The 26,751-nt window shown below is 40.5% G+C and overlaps 1 protein-coding gene across 2 annotated transcripts in view; it reads right to left on the reverse strand.

Annotated features, from left to right (window-relative positions):
• The window catches only part of sipa1l3 (signal-induced proliferation-associated 1 like 3), an 83,291-nt gene that overhangs the window by 16,484 nt on the left and 40,056 nt on the right, over positions 1–26,751 (reverse strand). For both annotated transcript variants that reach the window (XM_061719410.1, XM_061719409.1), the window contains exons 2-12: positions 19,865–20,587; positions 17,814–18,786; positions 14,641–14,771; positions 10,536–10,724; positions 9,776–9,950; positions 9,049–9,152; positions 7,353–7,510; positions 6,296–6,878; positions 5,128–5,226; positions 4,856–5,031; positions 1,746–1,997 (exon numbers count right to left, since the gene is read on the reverse strand). In XM_061719410.1, coding sequence (XP_061575394.1) covers positions 1,746–1,997; positions 4,856–5,031; positions 5,128–5,226; positions 6,296–6,878; positions 7,353–7,510; positions 9,049–9,152; positions 9,776–9,950; positions 10,536–10,724; positions 14,641–14,771; positions 17,814–18,786; positions 19,865–20,347 — 3,323 coding nt within the window. In that variant the 5' untranslated portion in view covers positions 20,348–20,587. The remainder of the gene's footprint in view (positions 1–1,745; positions 1,998–4,855; positions 5,032–5,127; positions 5,227–6,295; positions 6,879–7,352; positions 7,511–9,048; positions 9,153–9,775; positions 9,951–10,535; positions 10,725–14,640; positions 14,772–17,813; positions 18,787–19,864; positions 20,588–26,751) is intronic.

Here is a 26,751-nt window from a genome sequence, read left to right on the forward strand (position 1 = left end):
CTTGTGTTATTTTTCATTATCCAGAATCATTTCAATTGTCATTATAAACTCATTGGCCACAGTACAGTGGGGCAAAAAAGTATTTAGTCAGCCACCAATTGTGCAAGTTTTCCCAATTGAAAAGATGAGAGAGGCCTGTAATTTCCACCATAGCTACACGTCAACTATGAGAGAAAGAATGGGGGGAAAGAATCCAGGTAATCATCACATTGTAGGATTTTTACTGAATTAATTGGTAAATTCCTCGGTAAAATAAGTATTTGGTCATCAAGATTTCTGGCTTTCACAGACCTGTAACTTCTTCTTTAAGAGGCTCCTCTGTCCTCCACTTGTTACCTGTATTAATGGCACCTGTTTTAACTGGTTATCAGTATAAAAGACACCTGTCCACAACCTCCCAGAACCACACGGGGACCTAGTGAATGACCTGTAGAGCTGGGACCAAAGTAACAAAGGTACCATCAGTAACACACTACGCCGCCAGGGACAGTACATGTCCAGGCCCGTCTGAAGTTTGCTAGAGAGCATTTGGATGATGCAGAAGAGGATTGGGAGAATGTTATATGGTCAGATAAAACCAAAATAGAACCTTTTGGTAGAAACACAACCTGTCGTGTTTGGAGGAGATTGAAAGCTGAGTTGCATCCAAAGAACACCATAATACTGTGAAGCATGGGGGTGGAAACATCATACTTTCGGGATTGTTTTTCTGCAAAGGGACCAGGACGACTGATCCGTGTAAGGGAAAGAATGAATGAGGCCATGTATGGTGAGATTTTGAGTGAAAACCTCCTTCCATCAGCAAGGGCATTGAAGATGAAACGTGGCTGGGTCTTTCAGCATGACAATGATCCCAAACACACCGCCCGGGCAACGAAGGAGTGGCTTCGTAAGAAACATTTCAAGGTCCTGGAGTGGCCTAGCCCAGTGTTTCTCAACTCTGGTCCTCGGGGCACACTGTCCCGCATGTTTTAGATGTTTCCCTTCATGTTCACACCTGATTCTAATAAATGGTCCTAATTAACTTGTCATCAAGGTCTGCACAACTATGTTGATGACACAACCACTTGTATCACTGTGTGCTGAAGCAGGGAAACATCTAAAACGTGCATGACAGTCTGCCTGAGGACCAGGGTTGGGAAACACTGGCCTAGCCAGTCTCCAGATCTCAACCCCATAGAAAATCTTTGGAGAGAGTTGAAAGTCCGTGTTGCCCAGTGACAGCCCCAAAACATCACTGCTCTAGAGGAGATCTGCATGGAGGAACGGACCAAAATACCAGCAACAGTGTGTGAAAACCTGGTGGAGACTTACAGAAAACGTTTGACCTCTCTCATTGCCAACAAAAGGTATATAACAAAGTATTGAGATGAACTTTGTTATTGACCAAATACTTATTTTCCACTGTAATTTGCAAATACTTTCTTTAAAAATCAGACAATGTAATTTTCTGGAATTTTGTCTCTCATAGTTGAGATATAACTGTGATGAAAATTACAGGCCTCTCTCATCTTTTTAAGTAGGAGAACTTGCACAAATACTTTTTTGCCCCACTGTACATACAGGTGTACCCAATGCATTGGCTGGTAAGTGTAGGTTATTTATATATTTTATAGTTGAAAATGTTTTGAGTGTAAGGTTCTTGGAATCTATTGTAACCCTAACCTCAGATCTTTAAAAAGATCTGAGGTGAATCTGTGGTTGTGGTCTCTGCTGCAGTCTTGTGTGACAGTAAGTGTGTGTACCTCTTTGAGCTGAGGTGCTGAGGCTCTCTGTAAGGAACTGGCAGCAGGGCCTTGTGTGTGCGTGGAAGTGGGGGAGGTGGGGGGCCCATGGGGGCCCAGCGCTGTGGGTTGGGGGTGCTATGGAGTCCAGGGGGAATGGGGGAGCTTTCCCATCTCCAAGTTTGGCGAGGGGAGGGTCTGTATCCCGCTGCCAGAGGCTCAGGCTCTGGCTTTTGCTCCATGGTCTTCATCTCATAATCCTCGGTGCAGCCCCTAAAAACACAGAGGTAGGGACTGTTTATTTAAAAAAAATAAATTACAGGAGAGATATCTAAAAGAAAGAATGTTATGCTTAAATGTCATAACCCCAAATTTATCATGCATTTACATACTAACTCTAAAAATCTGCAGCAGATCAGTAAAAGGCTGTGCTGAGAGTAAGCAGCTTCTCCTTTCAGTAGCCGAGGTGTAGCTGTACCACATCTATAGGTTTTTTTGGCGGCGGGGGGGAGGGGTGTGCTGAAAACTGGTCAGTGAATTTTGTCTCACTAGTCTGTTATTGTCCTTTCATAACACGCTCTGTGGAGGCTTAAAAACACAGTAGAGATGTAAAAGAGCTCACTAATAAGCTCCCCTGAGGCTCATGGAGGAAGAGAGAGAGGAAAGGAAACGGATTATTGGCACATGAAGACTCCACCTCACTCACTGTAAAGACCGAGGTCAAGCATGTTTGTTTTTGCGTATGTGTGTGTGAAAGAGGAAAAGATATTCCAGTCTCTAAAAAAGCTATTAACTCTTTGCATATAAATCAGGCACTGTGTGGTTGCAGTACAACACAGAATGTCCCAATGACTGTTCTCCTCTCGTAAACTTACAAAAACATGAAGCACTTGAAACAAAAAAAAGAAAACAAAAATCATGACAGAAGCTATTTTCAAATGAAAATAGGACAGCATCACAAACAAAGCACTCAGCTGGAGGAGTGGTCATCTTTATTAATCAACTCAGGACTCAGCACAACACAGTGAGAATCATATCATCTCATAGTGGCTTCTCATCTGACAAAGAGCACCTATCTCATCATTATTTTATCTCCAAGCCTATTATGGGATGGCAGGAGACTTGAAATATGCAGATAGGGTGGTTTAAGATGAGACAAAAGGAAAGGAAAAAGGAAATGAAGAGGCTGATGAAGAGCGCATGAAAATGAAATTCACAGAAGTAGGACTGGGGTAAAAGAAAAAAACCCACAGCCCAGACCAAAAATAGAGCTGTGATGAATCTCTGCCAAACAAGTGGTCATATCCATGAACAAACAATTATCTAATTATCTCTATCATCAGTAAATGCTGGTTTAACAACCAGCAGGTCTGAAGATGCTGAAGATTTGACGTTTGCCTTCATGTAACATAATAGTCGTGTGAACAACCGAGATTTTGAGCCAGAAAAGATACCAAAACATAAGTGGTTTGGGAAATTCTTCAAGGCAAATTTAATTTCATATTTTATAAACAAAAAAGGTTAATCATTTAACTAAGAAAATAATCTGCAAGCTAAAAGCCCGTGAGTGAACTGTTGATTGCTGCCTCTGAGAAATGTAAACACAACACAGATGCTCACACAAACCACCACACAGAAAATACACATCTTTATGAATAGTACTGCAGATTTCCAGCGATGATGTATTTATCAAAATCACAACAACTAAAGAATACGACTGAATGTAAGACGTTGTTTCAATCAATGACAGATAACTTCAAGTACCTCAGCCTGAATACAGAACAGCAGTGCACTCGACCTTGCACACATGAGCACACAAAGAGCTAAAAACACACAAAGCTTTGAGAGAGCAGAGCCTACGAGCAGTCACTCCTCCATCAAGATACACACACACACACACACACACACACACACACACACACACACACACACACGGTCAGACTCTCACCTTTTCCTGCTTGTTTCCATCCATCTTGCACGCTTACGGCGAAGACGGAACGACAAAGACAGACGCTTCCAACTTTTGCCTCCTTTTCTCTTCCTTTCTCTTCTCCACCCACTCCTCTAACACTTGGCTGTGTTGAGACATGTCTTCCTCACTGAGCACTTCTCTGCCTCTCCTGCTCAATATACTCATCCCTGCCTTTCTCTCCATCCATTGCTCAAACCCTCCCTCTTTTTTCCCAGCCTTTTCATTTGCACATGGCATGCATTTTTAATTAATCACTTCCACTCTTTTATTTATTTATTTATTTTTTAAACCTTTTTTGTGGTCTTTTTTTTCCCTCCCCGCAGATTCCAGGCCTTAATCTCATGCAATCTGCTTGCCTGGCACACACAACTGCTAACGAATGAGAGCAGGAGCGGGGAAGAGTCTAATTATCAGCCGCTTGAAGGCCATAGTAATGTGTGTTTCTTTGTGTTTGTATGTTTGTGTGTGTGTGTCAAAGAGGTTTAACTTGGTGTAATTAAAGTGCCTCCAACATCGAAGAAATCTAACCACTGTGTGATCACACAGCCAACCACAATTACTGTCTTTAGTGGCTCTGGTGCCCAGTCAGAAACACACACACACACACATAGAAGGGTTTTTTTTTCCACCTGGGTACCCGTTCTGTAATACCACATCAACATCTCATAAAACCTCATTATTCTGTCTCATTTAAGGCCTTGTGTGGATGAAAATGGATGACAGCAGGAAAAGATTTTGGTGGGAGAAGAGGAAGTGCGGCTAGAAGAGATGTCTAGATAAGGAGAGACAGACAAAGAACAGCAGATTTATCTAATTCCCATTAAACAAATACGTCTGTCTTTTGTCTCAATGCCTCATTTCACCAGTTTTCACTCCAACGATGCATCACTCTTTTTCTCTTCTCTCTCGCTTCCGCTTTTCACGCACTCCCACGCAAAATCTTTTCAGAACACTGGAGTCTGGCCGCTACCTCAACAAGGTCTTATGTGTTTTGTTAAAGACCAACCTGTTCTCCTTCTAGATGCGTCTTGTTCTTACGCTACTTCCCACTTAAGCTCAGCAGCCTCCTGTACCTTAACATCTGGGTTTCCAACAGCTGCCTACTTATGAATCAGTCATTAGTTTAAGCCTCTAAGGAAATAATGCCGTATGAACACACCTGCGAGGTCCGCCCTCTTCATATGGAGGAATGATGACAACTTTGACAGTGACTGATGTCCTCAGCAGGTCAATCATCTGTTCGTGAGTCAGCGTCACAGCGGCCACTTTGCAGATCTCCACTAATCGACTCCCTTGTCTCAGTCCTGCCTGCCAGGCGAAGCCGTACTCCTCCACCTGCATGAAAAAAAAATTAGACATCATACAGTTTTGCAAAGCCAGGAATCTTTATAAATGAAAACTCCAGTACGAGATGTGCTGATCTGGTAGTACCTCTGCCACAGTGCCATCCAGTCGTACATGGAAGCCCAGTTGTCCCAAACCGTTTCTTCTAAGTGTCATATCGACCGTCTCACATCCCACCGTCAACGACTGGCCGGGGAGAAGACATGATGATTAGAAGTTTGATTTTAAAAAGTTTTGCTATTTCCACTGACGGAAGATCTGGATTCCTTCCAAAATATCAGAACACTGTGGATCATCGTGGAAGAAACAGTTCCTCATCCACACACATGAATATCAATCAGCAGTTTCAACCTGGACATAAACTGCATGGTGGCGTTGCTTGGATATATTTCAACCAGATTGTGAAGTTCATTACAGTCTATTTTGCACTTTTTAAAAGATTTATGATGTCTCTGAAACATTTTATTATCTAGAATTAAAATGAGACTCATGGGGGTCCGATAAATTGCTTCCCCAAAGGTTTAATACATTGAAATTATCATGGGTTTATACTGTATATGAAATTCTCCTAATCAGGCAGTGAATATAGCAGGGCAGCTTTATAGCTACTGTTCAATATTATGTTTGAAAAGCATGTGAATATTTAGAAATAAGTTCTTAACCTTGTGATTTTTTTAAACTGGATTTTTCTTTACATATGGTTCAGGGCTATTCAAAACAAACTCATGTTGCAGTCAGTCTGACTAACCTGAAGGAGGTCTCTTCATGACTGTGAAATCATTGTTTTCACAGGATGTCAGGTAAATTGAGAAAAATTTCCAAGGGACACCAAACAACAGTGTTCCAACTGATGGAATTCCTCGATCACAAAGTCGGCATAATAGAGCTTAATAATAGAACTTAAGTGATCCATGGTCATTAAACTTAAAAACAGCCCAACCAGTTTCAAAGTGAAACAATTAAAACGATCATTCCAGAGAGCACGCTGACCTGACAGTGTTATTAGCTTGTAATGACTCAACCACAAACAAACTTACAAGTCTAGTATGAGTTAAACGTTTTTACAAGGCCCATTTTATCTCTACTGAGCATTAAGACACACATGCACAATAAACTCTGCATATTCTTTATAAAGATATAAATATTCTTAACACATGTTTGATTTTGAGCTTCAAAATCTTTAAACTCCCCTCATGCTACTACAATCTTTGCCAAATACAACATAACCTGTGCAACAATAAAACTTAAGTCTGACCTTTAACCTCTGCACCATCTCTCTGATGTCCTGCGCACAACCCTCTGGTACTCGCACTGCGATGTGGTCTCCTCTGCCGTAGAAGATGTTCAGCGCCAGGCGTTCTGGTGTCCAGCCGATCACATCTGAACAGAAGCAATTGAACACCACCTCTTTGGTGGAGCAGTCTACGAGGAGGATGTATTCGGCTGATATGCCCAAGGCAGAGTTGATCTCTGTCCCTCCTCCACTAAAGTCCTGGGCATGGACTCTCCAGGCGACGGCCCCTGCAGCGCCCAGCTCTGCTCCCTCTCTCGCCTTGGAGCGCTCGCGTTTCTTCGATGCGAGGGAGATGAGGTTGTTAAGTTTTCCAGCTGAGTCGAGCAGCGTACTGCTGACGTAGTTCTCAGCCAGGTCACGTAGATACTCCTGTCGTGTCCGTGTTGCCATGGTGTGGAACTTCTCTGACTTGTGGGCTGCGGTTTCAGCATTGATGACTTTGGCTAGGAGGAAGTTACGAAAGGTCTCTGGGTCCCGGAAGGTGGCCATGCTGGGGATGGGGGGTCCAAAGGGAGGAACATCCTTCATCCGTGTCACAGCAACACTGAAGAAAAAAGGGAGAATTGTAAGTGTTTTAAACAGGGTTTATACAGCAATCCTTATGTTAAATTTAATACCAATTTAATACCTTTTTCACTACCTTCAGATTTTTTTTAAAAACTGTCACAACATTAAGTGTTAATCACGAACCTTTTAACATTAATACAGATTTTGAACTATAGAACACTATACAGAACAGATTTATAGACTCATTGATGTTGACCAGATGTTTCACATTTATTTCACTTTGTGAATGACAATAAAATAGACTGCTTAAAATGTAAAAGGTAAAAAATAATACCAATTTAAAAAAATAATAATACCTCTGACAGTGAATTTAACACTTTTAATGGCCTTAAATTTGGCAATTTTCATTTATCAATTTTTAATACTTTTTAAAACCCAGCGGAAACCCTGTTTAAATCACAGTTGAGTATTTAGGTGTGTTAGATGTGTTTGTTCTGGTGTAAATATTTACCTGTAGCAGGTATTGTCCGAGCAAGGGTTGTGCACCCGAACAATAACAAAGACATGCTGGAAGTGTGAACGGATATTTTGAGGAGTGAAAGGCAGCGCTCCTGGCTCTTGAAAGATTATGGTGACAATGTCGTTCCCTATGTGCCTCTTTCTCAGGAGCTGAGGAACAGAAAAGCAATGATAATTATATTAATAAAATTCATATTTCATTAATTTGAATAAAATCAGAGAACATAATTGGGAGTGACAACAAATTCAGAACTCAGACCAGACACCAAACAACAGCTCTTTATGCATTTTGTTTGTTGTCTTTTGTCCTTTTTCTTTCTGCTGGGGCTAATTCTGTCTGTGTCTCTCTGTGTTTGTGTAGGAGACATGGCAAACAGTCCACGCTGTGTCTGTGGTGAGATGCCCTCCAGTCCTCCCTTCCTCTGTACAGAGAAGTGTGAAAGTACCAATTACATAACACAGCCCACTGTTAGGCCGTAGAGAGGTTCTCCAGCTTGGTACCACAGGAGCATCCTTCACTCGTACTGCTAGACTTCAGTTTGAACATGTGCAGGTTTAATGTTCTCAAAAGAAAACATAACAGAAATGTAATCTCACATGAGGTGATCTTTGATCAGCCTCTACTATTACATATTTCAATGTTTATTCTAAATATGGACAGAAGCTATATCAACAATTATTTAGTGCATACTACCAGCCATCCTTCATAGGAAATATTTGTGTTTTTATGTTAGTCAGATGTGGCCATCTAGAGGTCTAGCTGAACTACAAATTCACATTTTTACTGCAGTCTCTACACCTCTGGGTGGAGCTATTGTCCAGTATTTAGAACTCCACTTTCTGACCAAGCCTTTATCTGAAGAACAGCTTTTCCAGAAGGTATGCATTTCAATTGCAAAAAAAACCCAATTACATTTGAATTTATTTTGCTTATTCACTTGTAATAGGATCTTTCACAAGATAGTTTAACTATGAAAACGCTTAAAAAAAAACAAGCGATAGCTATGCTTTAATGCTTTAAGATTGGAAAATAAATAAGTCCTATTTTAACATCTGTCTGGACTTACCTACTTTGCAGTCATCTGTTGCGTAGACTCATATTGAACATCTACAGGGCACGCCAGAGCACATGTGAGCCTCGCACGCTAACACTTCACTAATCTTCCCACACACACACTGTTATTTGCATACAGTTCTTCCGCACACAGTGCATGTTGCAAACAAAGGAATATAAGTCAGATGGCGGCTTTTAAAGAAATAAAAAGGTTTAAATAAAAGAAGAAAATATACTAAGAGCTACTCACTGAACCCCACCCAACTCAGATCCAGTAAAAGATTGAGTGGCAGAGAGAGGAAAAAGTTAGAGCGGACACAGGCCACAAAGGGACAGAAAACAGACTATAAAACCACGAGAGGCTGAATAAAAAAGGGAAAACAACTCTAAATGAAGATGGTGACACAAGTCACAAGTTTCAGCATCTTGGATGCTTTCTCTTTATGATCTGGTAGAACAGGAAAAGGTTTCAAACAACTACAGACATGTTTTAAAAGGCTTTGGGTGACAAGAAAGGGGCGTCGTGGTTGGATTTTTCAGACATACACACCAGCCTTTTATGACCTGTTACAAAGCGCACGGCCCCACGTGACGGTGAGACTGCGCTGGCCGGGGGACGTTTATAAGCTCTCACCTGCTGCGGGTTGCTGGGCATGTACGGCAGCATGGTGGACACGTGGAACATGATTTCGTAGCCCTGGTAGGTGGTGTAAAGGGAGTGGGTGCCCGTTGAGTCGGCTGGCGAAAGGAAGAAGAAATATATACTTGTATTTAATGTCAGAAGTTGTGGATTACAGATGACACGGTTATTAAATTATTTAAAGGGACGCCCAGCTCTCTCTGAGCCTTTCATGGGGTCAATCGACTAATACACTTTTTTATTTTTTATTTTTTTTTATTTTTATTGGCTTTGTCTCGACACAACAAAACCCAATCAAATTAAAAGCATCAAAATATTAAAAAAAGCAAAACAATTTAACAGTCTCATTCAAAAATAAAACACACAGCAAAACAATGTGTTCGAGAGGGAACAGGAGGAAGCAGAACGCTTATTTAGTCCTGTCCCTTCCTCACAATATCATATCATATATAACCTATAAAAATTAAATAAAATTAAAAGAAAAGAAAGAGAAGAAAAGAAAAGAAAAAAAAGTTTCAGACACAAACTAAAAATTGTTTATCAGAAAATGTTAATGTTATGTTTCATTTGAACTCTTTCAATTGAACTGTGAGTGTCTTGAACCAATATTGCTTGCATAGTCATCATATGCATCAAAAGTTGTTGACTATCTATACTTATCTATACTTATACTTCATATAATTTTGATGAGCAACAGAAGAGGATGGGGGGGGGTTCTCACTCTTTGTGTCGAGCTGTGCAGCGTATTTGGTGAATCCTTTGAGAAGCACCTGCTCCCCCAGCAGCTCCAGGAAGGCCGAGAAGGCGGGTGACGCCTCCTCATTGTTGTACATCTCCTCCTCTGTGCTTTGGCCTGCGCGGCACAGCAGAACACCCACTTTGTGCTTCTGACTCAACTACAGAGCACACACAGATACGGAGAACAAACACAAGCAGCTGAAACGTTACAGTTTGAATCTCCTGTGTCTGTACAAAGTTAACTTTGACTGATGAACATTTAAAACAACTGTAATGTATGTGTCTATATCTGGGCCCCGAGTGCTCACACATGAAGTACGGTCTTGCTGTTGTATAACCACCTACACACAAATAAAACTGGCATGCTGATGGCAAAATAGCTCAGTCTTACACTTTGCACTCCATTAAATAAAAGCTTAGATAACAAGGCCAAACATTAAAGTTTCTCTGGTTACACAATCACGCTCTGACACACCACACCCTGCTTCGCACGGCTTTCACTGCCCAGATTTGTACTTTGCACGAACGCTCGGTCAGCTAAATGGTTTCAGAAACGTTTATACACACTGAGAATACCATAAGGCAATGTATTATCAGATGTTATTGTTTGCTTTGTGGTTATTGTAACCAGGTTAACTTAAACTGACCTGTAGTAAAGTTACACTTCCCTCTGCCTCAGGGATGCACACACAGTAGTTTGGACCCATACATCTCACAGAATGTTACAGAAATGTTAAACTCACTCCTTGTTCGTCCAGTTTAAGTAGTTGCTCCGTGACTTTGGCTGTGCTGAGCGCCAGTCTCAAACAAGAGACACTGAGCTCCGGGACCACCTGTTCCAGGACCTCTTTGAGCGGCAGACCTCGGACCGTGCCGTGTTTCCCTGTAGATGCTACCGCATCTTCTAAGATTGATCCTCGAAGGGTCACAAGCTGCAAAAACAAGATCAATGAAACCGGAAGCAAAATTATTATTATAACACCATAAATATGAATCTAAATATAAAAACTTTGTTATCTAATTAATCCGTTTATTCAAAGCTATTTCAGTATTTTAGTGAACTGATGATTTAGACCAGTAAAAAGCAGTTTAGAGATCCTGAAGAGTCTCAGTTGGGTTAAGGTCTGGACTCTGTGTATCCAGTCCATGTGTGAATATCATGTCTCTTGCTTCCTGAAGCTCTTTCTCAGTGTGAAGAGTTTTCTTCATATTTTGTAGAAACACTTTGACGTTGTTTTTGGGACATGCAGCGTATGACAATAAACAGAACACCTTTGGAGTTTTGATATTTGGCTGGACAAAACAGATAAAACTAAAAGAAAAGCATGCATGGTCATGGAATCAATAATTTTGATGTTGATGATTACTAGAATTGAAGTCTGAAGTGGATTGATCAAGCGCATCTCATCTCAATCCTATTTCTTTGAGAATAATGCCTTTTCCTTCTCTGAAACATAGACAATGATAGGGGAGTTGTGTGTATTGTGAATTCATATTTTGCTTAGTCGGGTGCAGCCACAGTGCCCTGACTCCTGCTGAGTGGACCCACTTGAAAACAGCAAGACTGTATTAACATCAGATAGGTACGTTTGGGAGGAGTGGGTTGTTGCTCCTTCTAACCACACTCAGTTGCATGTAGGTTCATTAAAAATGCATGGCAGACTCCGGAGCTGACGGGGTCCAGAGAGATAGCTGAACCTCAGAGACTTGGGGCCTGGCGCAGAGAAATGAGACCTGATTGACACACAGCTGAAATTATGGAGCTTTCGTTTCAACTCATCAGCTTTCTTACCACAGTGGAGTGAGTGACATGCTGAGCAGGAACATCAGCAGGGAAGTATTAGTGCGTGATGGAGGGTAAGAGGAGGGGAGATGGAGGAAGTCTCTCTACCTTGCTGTGTCAGCACTGCTGCAGAGAATTAAATGATAGACTTGTGGGGGAAGGATATCTGAGAGGTGCTGCGGCTTGAGTGGGAGAGCATAAATTTTGCAATCAATCTCTTTCTTTCTGTGTGGGAACAGCAGGCCTGGGTGTGTTGGTTGTGTCTATTAGCTTAGCTCTGTGTACTTAAATGGCGGAGAGGCTCCATTGTTGTACCAGAGCTAAAGTAATGAGGCCAGGCAGCCATGTAATCCAGATAACAACACAACCACACCAACTCCATAGAGGACAGGGCTAAGGCTAGGACCACATGAACAAAATGGACAGTTTGAGTGTCCTTGACCATACTAGACAGAGATTGGCTCCGATAGCGATTTCATTCTACAGACCTGTTGGACCGACTCAATTAATGGTCTCCAGCAGCTCCTCAACATATGCACTGAGTATGGCATTGATAATGATATAAAGTATAATGCCAGTAAGAGTGTTGTTTTAATCTGTAGAAGTAAAGAGGACAAGGGTCAAATATTTCCTGATTTTAAATGATCTTTTAATGGTCTCCATGTTTGTAGGATGGTCAAATATCTCGGCCATTTTATCACAGAACACATGGATGATGATGACGATATCCACAGACAGTGCCGCAGGATGTACGCACAGGCTAACATCCTCGCACGCAAGTTCAGCATGTGCTCAGAAGCTGTGAAAATTCATCTCTTTAGAGCCTATTGTTCACCACTCTACACTGCTCACTTGTGGTCAAGCTATAAAAAAGTAAGCTTCCACAAACTTCAAGTTGCATATAATGACGCTATGAGAATCTTACTCAAAAGGCCTAGATGATGCAGTGCAAGTGAGATGTTTGTAGCTGCAAGAGTCAATACTCTCCAAGCAGTTCTTAGAAATGTAATGCACAGTTTCATGTGCCGTTTGGATGAATCTGTGAATGGCATCATTGTTAATATAAATGACCCTGGGAAGAGCTGTGTCAGATACTCCTCTTGTCTCAGGAGACATTGGCTTAAAAGCCTGTATTTGTAATTCTCCCTGCTGGACAGGTTTTATGTATTGTATGTATTTTGTCCTATGTTATGTTTTTGTATGGACCACGAGTCTGCAATAAACTTCTACTAATAATAACCATACGATACAAAAAAAGGAAAAATAGAAGGCCAACATAATAACAGCCTAAATAACTTGCTAATCATCAATTATATATCATAATTGATAATCAGTTTATCATTTGAGGCCTCTTTTAGGGAAATGCATATACTGTAATTTAATGGTAATTTAACAGAAACACCTAGATTAAATCTCCATGATCACCATTAATGCTTTTGGAGTCGTAGAGTAAAAAAAAAAACAACAGAAGTGATGAGTTCACATGCAGCATCCACAGATAACAGACATAAACAATCTTATCTACATGTCACGGCTGGAAATTAACCAGCAGTTTAACAACCAAGGAACAGAGGCGCTCTCTCACAGTAATGTCCGGATTACGTAATCTGTTCTTACTAGTACTGATGCCTCTTCCATTACTTTTGCAGCTCTGTGTGGAGTCTCTGTCTGCCCAAACTGTCACTGCAAACAAATCAGCAATCTAACCTCATGGTTCGAGTATTCTCCACATTTATTTAGGGAAGAAATGCTTAAATCTTCCGTCTGCTTGTTCTCTGTTTGCTCCTGCCCCTTGAAACGCTCATTCAGCTGCTCCCACATGCAGATTACTTACCCGGTGTCATGGTTACTCATCATTACAGTACCAGTAAGTTCATTAAAAAGCACCAATATTACCAGGTCAACTCTTTTAAGCAGCACAACATCCAAATAAGTGTAGAGAAAAATAGAGAAAAATTCAAGGATACAAATAAATACATCTAATGATCAGAGCTACTGCACAGCCACAACTCTGCAGTGATGTTCAAAATTAATGGAATTTAACTGAATTGAATGAACTACTGTCAGTGGTCATGTGACTTCCATAATGGCCAATGAAAAAAAACTTTGAGAACTATGTTGGATGATTAAGAATCAAAATAGCTTTGCAGAAAGTCGTTGCAGTTTATGCCAAAATCTAACCAACATCACGTGCATATCATTTAAAACTCTGCATGTATTTGATCCAAAAAAGTGGGAGAGTGGTTCATTAGAGGGCAGGCCCAACAGTTCAGCCAGAGCAGCCAGTGTTTGGTTTGGCTTTTATGCGCCGAGACTAGGCAGGTGGAATTTTCCAATGGCAAGACGGGGCGGGAGTGAGCAGAGGGGTGAGGGGGGATGGTAATAATCAGGGCAGGAAGGTGAGAGTTGTCACTTTCTTTCTTTCTTTCTTTCTTTCTTTCTTTCTGGCATTTATCCCAATAACGATAGCCGTTTCTTTCTTTCTTTCTTTCTTTCTTTCTTTCTTTCTTTCTTTCTGGCATTTATCCCAATAACGATAGTCGTTTCTTTCTTTCTTTCTTTCTTTCTTTCTTTCTTTCTTTCTTTCTTTCTTTCTTTCTTTCTTTCTTTCTTTCTTTCTTTCTGGCATTTATCCCAATAACGATAGTCGTTTCTTTCTTTCTTTCTTTCTTTCTTTCTTTCTTTCTTTCTTTCTTTCTTTCTTTCTTTCTTTCTTTCTTTCTTTCTTTCTTTCTTTCTTTCTTTCTTTCTTTCTTTCTTTCTTTCTTTCTTTCTTTCTTTCTTTCTTTCTTTCTTTCTTTCTTTCTTTCTTTCTTTCTTTCTTTCTCATTTCCTCAATTTTACCGTGGGGAATTTTATTGACGGTTTATCGTGAACAGTAAAATATCACCCATCCCTAACACACACACACACACACACACACACACACACACACACACACACACACACACACACACACACACACACACACACACACACACACACACACACACACACACACACACACACACACACACACACACACACACACACACACACACACACACACACACATCAGTGCATACCTCACTTGTCCGGACGATTAGGCGGTACTGGTACTGGTCTTTCAGGTCTTTGGTGTCTTCCACTTTTTCCCTGCGAATGCTCACGGCCACCGGCCCCAGTTTATCATCCGTCCCAAAGTAGTTTGAGTGCTCTGGTGAAGGACAGTAAAGCAACATTTCAGCTTTTGTTGTGAAAGAAAAGCTCACACGCTATGTCTAACACAAGCTGGTATTATGTCTATTCCTATGAAGTTCCAGGAGTTTCTTCTCTGAGGGGCTGTGCCCTGGAGGAGGCTGTTATCACTGTTACAGTCTGTAAGACAATCGGCCAATCTAGTAACATGGGCATGAACTCTAAAAGTTTGTGATTAATTCTTCCCACGTTTTCAAAATCTTTTTATGACATTAAACATTTTAACAAGTGAGCAATCCAAAAGGATTAACATTCATTTGCTCATGAATAATACATATTACTGGATGCCATCTCTTCAGGAAAAACAGATGTCCAGCCGCCTACAAGATAAAATTCAAACATAATTCCTGAACTTTTTTTTTTTCCTTACAGTGGCTGCTACAAAGATTACAGAAGGAAGATGAAAAAGTTAGAAGAACATACATAACCCTCACTCTGACAAAGAGAGAGGGGGGAGTGAAATGGCCTGGATGTCAGGTACTTTATGTGTTGTAAGTAAAATGCAAAGAAGGGGTCTGTTATGTCAAGGACAGAGCTAAGTCAATGGTTTATTATCAAGTAATCAATATGCAGGTCATTATAAAATCAATTCAGCTAAGATGAGACACAACCCAGAAGGAAAGGTGAGGATTAAAGGACTACTATGCGGTCAAGAAATGCTGGACCTTTTTTCTTGTGTTTGGTGTAGGAGCTTCACTACACAAGGAGGATTTGATGAAGTCCAGTTCCCCTGGAACGTGATCATAAACTGTGTACTTAATAAAGGAAATCCACAAAGTGAGCAAACATCCTGTGGGTTGGTACCAGCTTTGGCACAAAATATGCCTTAAAAATTCAGAGACAAACTTAGCAACACACTTCACACTCATCTTGCATATCCTCTTCTGTTGCTCATCAGCTAAGCCATCCTAATACCAACACCACAGGCAGCGGGGGAGTGGAAACAGAAATGATCCAAACTCTTCAGGAAGAATATAGCTCAACAGAAGTATTCCTCCTCTATATCCCTGACTAACTGGAGTGAACTAGGGCGACATATACTTTAGAAGACTCAGGCCTGATTATCTTCTTTGCCATGTCCTGTAGTGGAAATGTCAGCTTTTTGATGAGGCTTTCTGACATCCACACGGGCACAGCAGAGCTACCACACGTATACAATCACAGTGGCGTTGTGGGGGACAGCTAAGCTAGATTGGAGTCAGCAGATGAAAATATTTTTGGAATGGTAACCTTTATCGCTGTGGCTTCAAGCTTGTGTCTCTCACACACACACCCACACACACACACACACACACACACACACACACACGTTAACATCTGTCACTAATTAGAATGTAGCCAGATGATGCTTGCCAAGGGCCAAGTTTCATCAAAAGTGTGTGTGAGGTGATGCTGATGCTGATGCTGATGCCTACGCGCTCCAGTATAGACGGGCAAAGATGACCCGCTTTCTGAAGTTAGCTGTTACTTCTGACACTAAAAAACAGATGTAAAACAAAGCTACGCTTGCTGGTGTGTGTCCAGTAGCAGGTTCACGTGCAATAAAATCTGTTGGAGGGTTTCCACTTTGCCAATCCCGCTCAGCTCAGGCCCGGTTAGTTATTAAAAGCCACAGGATGAGATGTGGGAAATGACACTAAAAAAAACTGCTGCCAGTCAAGGACCTATATTGTAATTCACAAAGATGAAGAACAGCAAGGGGCTCAAAATGAGAGTTAAAAAAAGAACAAAAAGGTCAGTATGTGTGCAAACATATTAGATTAACATTTGCATGAGAGTGACATCCTGCTGCCTGTTAATACTTTTTCAGACCAAAATCAATAACAAAAACATTAATCACAGCGTATATTTATATTTTTGGGGTAGGAATTAGGAATGTTTGGTATAAGACCTATTTTCTAACTGCACTTTTTCACCCGTGTAATAATCTCAAAACTAGGAACATTCTGTGACAGGGTGATGATGCTATAATTAATTTTGTGTTTTCTTTTTTAAGTACCCAACAAATCTCCTTGGGTTTTATTAAAGTCTCTGCCCTGTCCTCCTGGTCAAAGCAGATGGCCAGTCTTCATGAACCTGCTGGAGGTTTCTTCCAGTTAAAAGAAAGTTTTTCCTTTCAGTTTTCACTTGCCGTCCTGAGCAGGGAATTGAATCAAAGTCACAATTTAATGGAATATAATATTGGTTTCCGTAGGTAGGTTAATTTTTTATGAACTGGCATTATATATATGTAATTATAACGTATTCATTTAATCTGAAATTCACAGTTTTATGAATATATTATAACAAATTGGATTTATAGGAATATAATTGGATTAAATAGTTCAAATTAATTGAACTGCCTTTACATGAATTTGGATGAACTCTTTACATTTCTGTAAATTGCCTTGAAGTAAATTTTGCTGCAAACTGGCACTATACAAAAACTTGAACTGAAAAATGAATAGAAGTTATACATCTATAAATTGCATATATGCATATATATATATATATATATATATATACTCTGAACTCTAAAACAAAAAAGTTATTTTCACAACCTTTCAGATGGCACGATTCATAAAGACTAATTTACTACATAACTTACAGCAGTCTTAACGGTGTAAATCGATCATTTATGAAACTTGATGCCTGATGATTGACAAATGGATCCATGTTTTGAAATTATAAGAAATTATAAGCATGAATATATACAAAGTGGCTTCCACATTTTTCACATTATCTCTTGTATTAGATGTTTAAAACCTGTAACTTACCCTCTTTATTTTTCATTTTTTAATTTCATGTAGAATGATTTGCCTTAATGCTTCAATGTAAACTGTAAACCCTCTCAACACAACAACAAAATGTATGTTTTTTTTACGCGACAACAGCCATTAATAGTGAGTTTTCTCTATACATGTTTGACATTGAGGCCAGATGTGTAAAGGAAGTAAATAATCAAAGAACGTTGATGGATTAAGAGTCATTTAAGAGCAACAACAGTGTGTTTGACTTTTACCTTTCCCATGGAAGTAGTCTCTGTAGTATCGGGCCCCCAGGTCTACGTGCTCTATGTTGTACAGTTTCAGTCTCTCCAGTCGTGTCACCTGCTGTTCAACTGGTACCTCTAGCACTGACACACTGGCGTTACTCTTCCTCAACCACCCCCTTCCTCCCTCCCTTACTCCATCTCCTCCTCGTTCTGCCGACAAACTGAGGAAGCTGATATTTCGCTCCCTGTGGCCGCCAGTCTCATTGAGGAAGTGGGGGCAACAAAGAAGCAGGGGGCTTGAGCTGTGGTTTCCAGAGCCATCCAGAGGTTCCATGGCCAGGGAAGGTGTGGTGGAACCCTGATCCAGGCTCAGGGTCAAATCTTCAATGCTGGAATAAATGGGGTCATTCATACTGGGAGCTGAGGACTTGACAGACAATGATGCTGAAGCAGCTGATGCCCCCGTGGCCGTGTTCCTCCTCTGGGCAACTAAACTGCGCTGAGCCGCTGCCTCATGGAGGTCAAACAGGATGCTCTGAGAATCAAAGTGGACAAAGCTCTTGGGACACACCCATGGTTTATAGGACACCTCTGATGAAGCTCGCCCTCCCCTATCCTCATTCTCTCCTTTGCCTCCGTCCAGTTCCCCTCTACTAGAGCTCCGTAATTTTCGGAACAAAGATGAGGTGCCGAGTGATGACTCTGTCCCTCCACTTTTCTTCCTCACTCTCTCATCCTTCCTTCCAGTCCCTCTGTCATCACCACCCATGGGACCAGGTGAGGGGGGAGAGGGAAGAAGGGCACTTGGTGGTAAGTCTTGGGCATGCAGCAACTCTCCTAGGCGTATGGGTGCTGAGCTGCGCTGGTCAGGTCTCTCCTGGTGGAACTGGCTGAGCATGTCGAAGAAGCTCTGTTCGGGAATGCCCTGGATGTCAATGGAAGACGTGCTGCCATACTCTCTGAATCTGTTCCCCATCCCGCAACTTCCTCGACCCTCCACCTTGGGACAGAATGATGAGAACATTTCAGTGAGATACTACAGACCATAGCATATTTACTCCGACATTACATGCTTTCATAGTTAACCTACTTGGTTTATCATCTCAAAATTCCAAGTGGCTTCCCTAAGGTTATCAATCAAATTGCCAATTAAAATCTAGTTTATAATATAAGTAGACTTCTTGAAAGATTATAAATACATCCCTGGGTCTTTGTACCACTTCCTGCTATACATAGTGTTGTCCCGATTGATCGGGCCCGATCACGGCATTTGCAAAACATCGGTATCGGCCAAAAAAGTATCGGGACATACCTAGTTATTAATGTTTTTAATATATATTAAATCGTTTTATATATTGTTGCATTTAATGTCACTTCCGGCCGCTGGAAGTGACGAAGTAAGCGAAACTAACATGGTTTACCTGTTTGAATTGTGACATTTTATATATGTTCATGTTGCATTAAGCTGCTGCTATTCATTTCATGCCATTCAGAATGGTTAAAAAGGTTAAGCAAAAAAGTATTTTAATTTTCTTGTGATTGTGAGTTTGACTGGATGTCATTCAACTACATCTTTTGAAGTTAAATTTATTTATTTTTGTTATTGCACTATTCTGCACTTTTTGTTTTAGTTCACAATTTCATGTTTTTACATTTTGTGGCACCAGTGCTGATAAATTTTGTTGAAATATATGTCCATGTTGTTCTCCAATGGACAATAAAAGAAACTTGGGATAATTTAGTTTTAGTCCTCTTTTCTTTTTTTAATTCATTGCCAAAATGTATCTGATCGGGAAAAAGTATCGGAAATGTATCGGGAGCCAAAAAAAGTGATCGGATCGGGAAAAATCTGGATTGTCAGATACTCAAACTCAAGTGATCGGGATCGGATCGGGAGTTAAAAAATCCTGATCGGGACAACCCTAGCTATACACAAACACTTTTTTATGAACAGTTTTAGTGAGTGTCATCAAAAGAATGGACTGGTAAAAAAATAGAATAAAAATAAATTATAATCTCCTTGGATTCGACCAAAACAACTGAAAGGCAGCTAAAAGAGATCTCTAGGGAATGCTCACCTCATTTTCATCTTGTTCACTCAGTGTCACTTCACTGTTAGAGCGTTGTCTCAAAGGTGGAAACACTCTAAGGCTGAGAGGTGAACCTCTTTCAACACCAAACCCTCTGAACTCGGCATCCTTTGACCGCCTTTGGGGTAACCTGGCAATTCCACCGCGCACCAGCCGGATGTCGTTTGACAAAATCGAAGATGAAGTGGAGGAATCGTCGTAGTGATTGTTAATAATTTGTCCATTTTCAAGCAGCGACTCGCGGGACTGCGCCCGGCGTGGAGGCCACTCTGCAATCCGTGCACGAACACCCATTTTGGGAACAGAGATGCGGGGCTGCATCGTCGGGTCTGTGTGACCAGGAGCCGGGTGCCCATTAGTGGTGTGACGAAACGGAGTGCGCTGGGGCAACCCTCCTCCTCCTCCTCCTCCTCCTCCATCCAGAAGGTCTGAAGAGGTGCAAGTGACCCCTCTGTCTCTGTAGCTGTTCATGATACCCCAGGAGAGCTCAGGGCCGGAGAGTAGAGGGCTGGCATCCCATGTCAGGAGGGGTGCTAAGGATGAGGGAGTGGAGCCACCCCACACACACTCTGTCAATGATGTTGCAGCCTCCAGCTCCCAAAAACATAGCTTTTAACTAGTAGGGTGGGGAAAAACTTTGCTGGTACATCATGAACTAGTCTGCTTCAGGGCTTGTCCTCTTCTTCTTCCTCTTGGATAATTTTTACTTTCCTGAGAGGAAAAACAATACAGAAAAAAACAATTATTCCAACAAAATAGGTTCAGTGAATCACCATAAAAATACATGAAATGCAGGACAATTTTTGAATCAAAAAGCTTGTGCGACCAAAAAATGTTATGTAGACAAAGAGAAAGCCTGAGAGCTGGATTCAGAGAAGCGCAAGTAACCCAACTGAAAAGTGTAAGGCTGATAAGCCAGAGGGAGCCAGCGAGAATATGAGATGAGGGAATATGTCAGAGGATTTCTCCCATTGAAGCTAATCTCCAAGACACTGACAAGGGATATTATTATCGCTCACTCAATAGCATGCGCATTTACACACGCTCATACACCCACAAGACAAGAAGTCTTTGCCTGGTCTTCTCCCGATTAAAGCCTTTTAAAAAAAAATACTTCAGGCTATAACAAACTATGTGTTATACACACATAAACACAACTGACGGGCAAATGTAACACTACAACACTGCTACATTTTCTCGCAATAAAGGTTACACGTGAGTGTAAGGTAAAATAACCTTTTTGTGCTTTAACATCATATGACTGGGAGTCTGAGATTACTACTGACTCAAAAACTTTGAGCACATGGTCAGCAGCTGAGTCCTAAAATGAGTCATTCATTGAAGGGGTTACAGATCCAGATCAGATAGAATTAAGCTGCTTCTTTTGACCTCCACTCAATTTGACATCACACCTCTACAGAGAGTAGCGCAAGGCTGTATAGCCAATTCAAAAGAGGCAAAACTGACAGAAGAGGGAGCTGAAGTGGTAACTAACTGCTTTAAACCAGATGCTATGAACTGAAAAGGTGCGATTGAAAAGCATGATTTTGTTCTGTATCCTCATTTTACTTCCCTAATATGTCAGGAACATGTATCACATTTTGAAAAAAAAACAATAATGTCTAATAGTGTCTCTTTTGAAGGCATAGTTAGCATAAACTTGTCACGTGGGGACACAGCTGAGAAGGAATGACTGAAAAAAACAAAAAAACAAGCGAAAGCACACAGTGACTCTGCATCAGCCGGAGGGGTGAGAGTGGGTAAAGCCAGAAATAGTGACTCGAAAGAGAAAAGAGAGAGAGAGGGAAATTGCTCAGAAAGAGCAGCGCATTACTCAGAGAACCACATCAACGTGCTTTAAGACGACAGTCACTAACCATCAAGTCCTGAAACTCTTAAGGCTTTGTAAGGACTTTAGCTTCTTCATAAGCATCTTTAGTCTCCACTAATGCTCAACGTCATGATTTTTATAAGTACTGATGTTTTGTACGACCCTTGTACGAATATGGGAACACAGCCATGGTATTTTGATTTAATTCAACGTAATGCTTAGTGATCTGAAAAACTAAAGCCACATCAGTTTACTCTACGTTCATCATCAGCCAAGACTAGAGAACAATTTTTAAACACATTTGGATTTGAATTCTGTGGTTGTTGTTCATAATGACCCATGGGGCCTTTTTTATGTTTTTTTTTTGGTTTTGTTCATTATGGGGACCATCATAACCATTCTGTACAAATATGCTGTGCTGGGTGCTGTATTGTCTGAAGTCTGCTGCATGCATTTGGGACTCATTTATGTGGTCTTTGCAAAAAGAATGCACCAACATTTTTAGACTTTTCCCAATGTAATTATGCCACATATGCAACTTAAAATCTATTTCACAATCATTTTCAGTCTAATGACAAAAGGGCAGATATACAATGCTTATCTAAATGAATTACATTTTAGATTAGATTTTTAAATGATTTCTGGTAGGTGATTGTCCTTGATTCATACAGGAGCAGTTAATGCAAAACTTAAAAATGGCTTGCACAGGTTTTGACGGTTTATGCGAGGCAATACCTCCTCTTGATGAACCTGCTACATCGTACCTGTTTCTACAGAAAAGACGGTGTGATTTTTTTGTTGTTCATAATGCGTCGGCCTTTGGTGTGAAAAAAATGTTTCCATGGAAGTTTAACAAAATATTCCTTTTTCATATTGCTAGAAAAAGCATCTAATGTGAGTGTAAAAACATTTTTGCGATTTATGCAAATTCTTGCCATACTGATATTTCCATTAGGGCTATTTTCTATTCACAATTACAATTTATAAAATTAAAATATAAAAATAATTCTATTTTTAGTTTTTGGTGTTTCTATTGACCACCTGAAATCAGGTAGAACAGCTATTTATATGGAAGGCAAAATATACTTTCTTTCTTTAGTGAAAAAAACGTCTCTGCCTGTTAAGCTTATGAACACCTTGCCCTAGCCACAAGAGAAAGTAATGGAAATGGAAATATAAGCAAAATTGAAAACATTCAAATGAGAGTCTGTGGAGACTTTTTTTTTAAATAAGAGCTTTAGATAAATCTTGAAAATGTAAATGTACTTAATTCATCCATCTCTGCTGCACTCATTTCTCAGACTAAAGCTCTCGTATCTGCATAAGTCGCTCATCAAACTGCCGAAGTCAGTGAAATATCTAAACTGAGTTTGCTTTTGGGGCACAGCCACATCATTGGCACCTTTTACAATACGTTCTAGTCGTGTTCCAGTTCTAACTATTTGATTTTCCACTCTTTACTTAACCATACAAGGCTGCTGTATGCAGCTTTCCAAAAAAAACCTTGGAATTCTGAATCTATTTAGTATGAATGAAATGATCTGCCTAGCTCTGTCGCACATTAAACATTTCTGTGATTATCATCAGTTTAAACAAGCAGCTTATTTAAGCAGCCACTACATAAGTATAACAGACACAGATGTTTCAAATTGTTAAACACACATTAAAAGCTTTAAACATTTGTTATGATTCAAGAACTAGTAGGAACACACAGACACACCCATAATGAGCTGCAGTTGTATGTGGACTCTATTCACTTTAAAAATTAAGAGCTTTCAGGTGACACTGCTGCTACACATGAGCCCACTGAGATTTAAGAGTCTGGGGGGAAGCTACACTTCTATAATACATATTGACTTTGTTATATAAACAAAGGAGCTAAACATGACTTTTTCCACTAAGATATAGAGCAGCAGACAGAACATGCACATTAGGAACAGTATTGTTTTGAATTTACTTTTCTTTAGCTGCCTTGGTTTTGTGAAACCTATAAATCTCACTTTGCAATCTACGTTGCATAATATGGGGCTTTTTATTCTGTCACGGCAGAGTGTTTTAGTATACGCAATATCTTTATGAGTCCTTCCTGAATTCATTTTTGGCCACTATAATACATTCCTTATTTTCATACAAACACACACACAGAGTCAGTCCAGAAAACTCACATGCATTAAAGAAAATAGCACAATAGTCAATTCACCACACAAAAGCAGCACGTCCTTGTTTTTGAAGAAACAAAGGCATTTCCGGGTCAAGGACCCCTGCTCTGATCATGCTTTCTTACAGAGTCCCTCCTCATTGAGAAGAAAGTCCTGTGATCCACTATGAGTCAATCCCAGATTATCCACCGCAGCTGCAGGAGCGGGAGAATGGCTTCATTCATTATATGTCTGAGGTGCCTGATGGGAAAGGCAATGGAGAGTTTTGTCTGTTTTAAGCAGTGTGAAACTCTTAAACTTAAAAGACTCTAAAACTGTAATCTACAGCACTTGTACACAAATCATGCTGGTGGCATCTGCAACATTACTGAGTAACATGTTTAACTGTAATAGTTATGAAAATAAAATTAAAATAAAAAAATCCCCAGAAAAAATAAGAAATGATTAATCTTCCTCCTATATAATAAGAATTGGGCAAACAAATCCAGGTTTGGCACGGAGTCTAGAATAAAAAGAGCAGACAATTAACGGCTTTTAATTACTTGAATATAGTAATTAGCTCTTTCATTCATGCCTCTCTCTCTCTCTCTGCACACTCGCTCCAACCTGCATAGATTGATGCAGGCTTGGCGCGTGGACCACAAACACACCAAGGCTGGTAATTTTTCCGGTTAGATCTTAGTAATGACAGAGCAAGCGGAGCGGTGCAGCTTTGAGAGGAATGAGTGTAATCACTGTGGAAGACGGGCCACAGTTGCCTGTATGTCACAGGAATGCAAGCAGAGCTGAGAGCAGAACGACTGGATCAAAAATAAGGGGAGGCACACCTGCCATATGTTGCAGCAGTGATAAATGCCAACAAGCAAAAGTTACATGGTGTACAAAGATGTGGAAACCAATAACTAGAAAAGTTTGGTGTTTTCTAATATTCAAGAAAAACTATAGCTACACACACTGCTATTACAGTCATGAAAAGCATAATGAGACCTTTCAAGAGTGACTCACAAGAAAAGACTTTTAGAATTTTACGAGATTTTCAAAATGTGACTAACGTGAGAAAAAAAGCATGAAGGTCAAAGGGCAGAAGAAATAACCACAATATTGTTTGGACTGGGTTTTTTCCCCTGAAAATTCCAGAAAGAAATCTGGGTTTGGTTGAAGTCTTGGAGTCAGTTTCATTAGAGGCTTCACATGTTATTGGTGAGCTGGAGTTAAGCATGAATATACAAATATTACTGTCTTGGAGGCTACTACATTGAAAAAAAAAAAAAAGTATTTATGCATTTCATTGTTCCTTGTTTTCTTGTTAGTAGTCATTACTTTCTATGGAACAATCTACATTGTGTGCTGTTGCAGCTCTCTATATGCAGACAAATCTTAACATTTAAAATTGAAGGACAGTTCAACTTGAATATTTTTCTAACCCGATTCTGTCAGTCTTAATACACGTCACACCACAGGAAAATCTGCTCAAATAATCTGCAGTAAATTTAAGTTAATCATGACTTATTTAGGATTGTCAGAAAATGATCAGGAATTAAGTTGGGATTGTTGGAAGGGAAAATTGAGACCAAAATTGGCAGATTGTCTTGTTACATGATATTCACATGAAATCATCAGGAATCATTTCTGTATGTGTTTACAAAAAGCAAAATGATGTCAGAGAGTGAGCTAGAGTATAGGGCTGGTTCAAAGAGCAGATGGAGATACATATGATAAAACAACAGAAAACCACTGCAGCAGATGATTGTACAGCCTTTTAATCCAGCAACAGTCCTAGAGAGCAGGATAAAAGTAGAAGATGTCCATCAGGTAACCAGTGACAGCTGATCTGTACTCATCAATTGAATTTTATGAGAAGCAACAGCTCCTGGGATCACAGAAGCTTGTTTTTATTGGAGTACTTGCAGACATTATAAAGCTGTTGTACCTGGCTTTATTGAGCACTATTGAATAATTTAAAAGTTAAACTTTGATCATATGTTTTATAAATATAAACATGTAATATTAACAACATCCTTCTCTTCTGCTACATAAAGAATGACTATTGTTTTTGACTTTTTACTGTATGGCCACTGTTTTGAAAGTCCTGTGCATGTATTAAATGTTTATTGATTACTCAATAAAGCCAGCAATATTAAGGCTGAACTTTGAACATGCAGCAAAACTAGCTTACCGTCCCCTGAATTTATTGCAATAAAGACCTCTCTGAGGGGGATATTGGTCACCTGAACCACCACAACCCCCAGAGGAAAAGAGTAGAGACAAATCAGCACATTAAGCAGGAAGGAAGCTGCGGTCTATATTTGGCTTGTAAGTCTGTTTGGGTTATCTCGAGGCGACATATTTACATTTCAGACTGGAGTTCTACTAAGCTGCAGCTCTTTCTCGGTCGCCCCCCTGTTCTTCCGCATTTTTTTCCTCCAGCCTCTCTCATCCCCACTCTCATTGTCTCCATTGATTTCCATCTATATTATGTTGCTGAATCCTACTGATGCACCAAGTGTCACATCAGTCTGCTGGTCTGTCTGTCAGGCCTCTGTCCCATGACACAGACACAGCTCATGAAAAGGAGGAGGAGGAGACGATAGAAGAAGAGGAAGAAGAGCAAAGGATGGGGTGAAAAGAGCAAGACGCGTTAAGTGCACGCATATGGCCCTTTTCCACTAGTACCTACTCTGCGCGCTTCTACTCGCCGCGCCCCCGTCTTGCGCTTTTCCACTACGGTCCGAGACGGGTAGAGGCTGGCCAAGTAGATACTTTTTCTGTACCTATTCTGCCGAGGTTCTGAGTCGGCCCTGTATCTGACGTCATCACAATACACGCCACTGATTGGTTGGGGGGCGGGGCCGTCAGACGTTTGAATCAGGAAGCGGGGAGTCAGC

Source organism: Cololabis saira, chromosome 4 (assembly GCF_033807715.1).
Source record: "Cololabis saira isolate AMF1-May2022 chromosome 4, fColSai1.1, whole genome shotgun sequence".
Classification (NCBI taxonomy): Eukaryota; Metazoa; Chordata; class Actinopteri; order Beloniformes; family Belonidae; genus Cololabis; species Cololabis saira.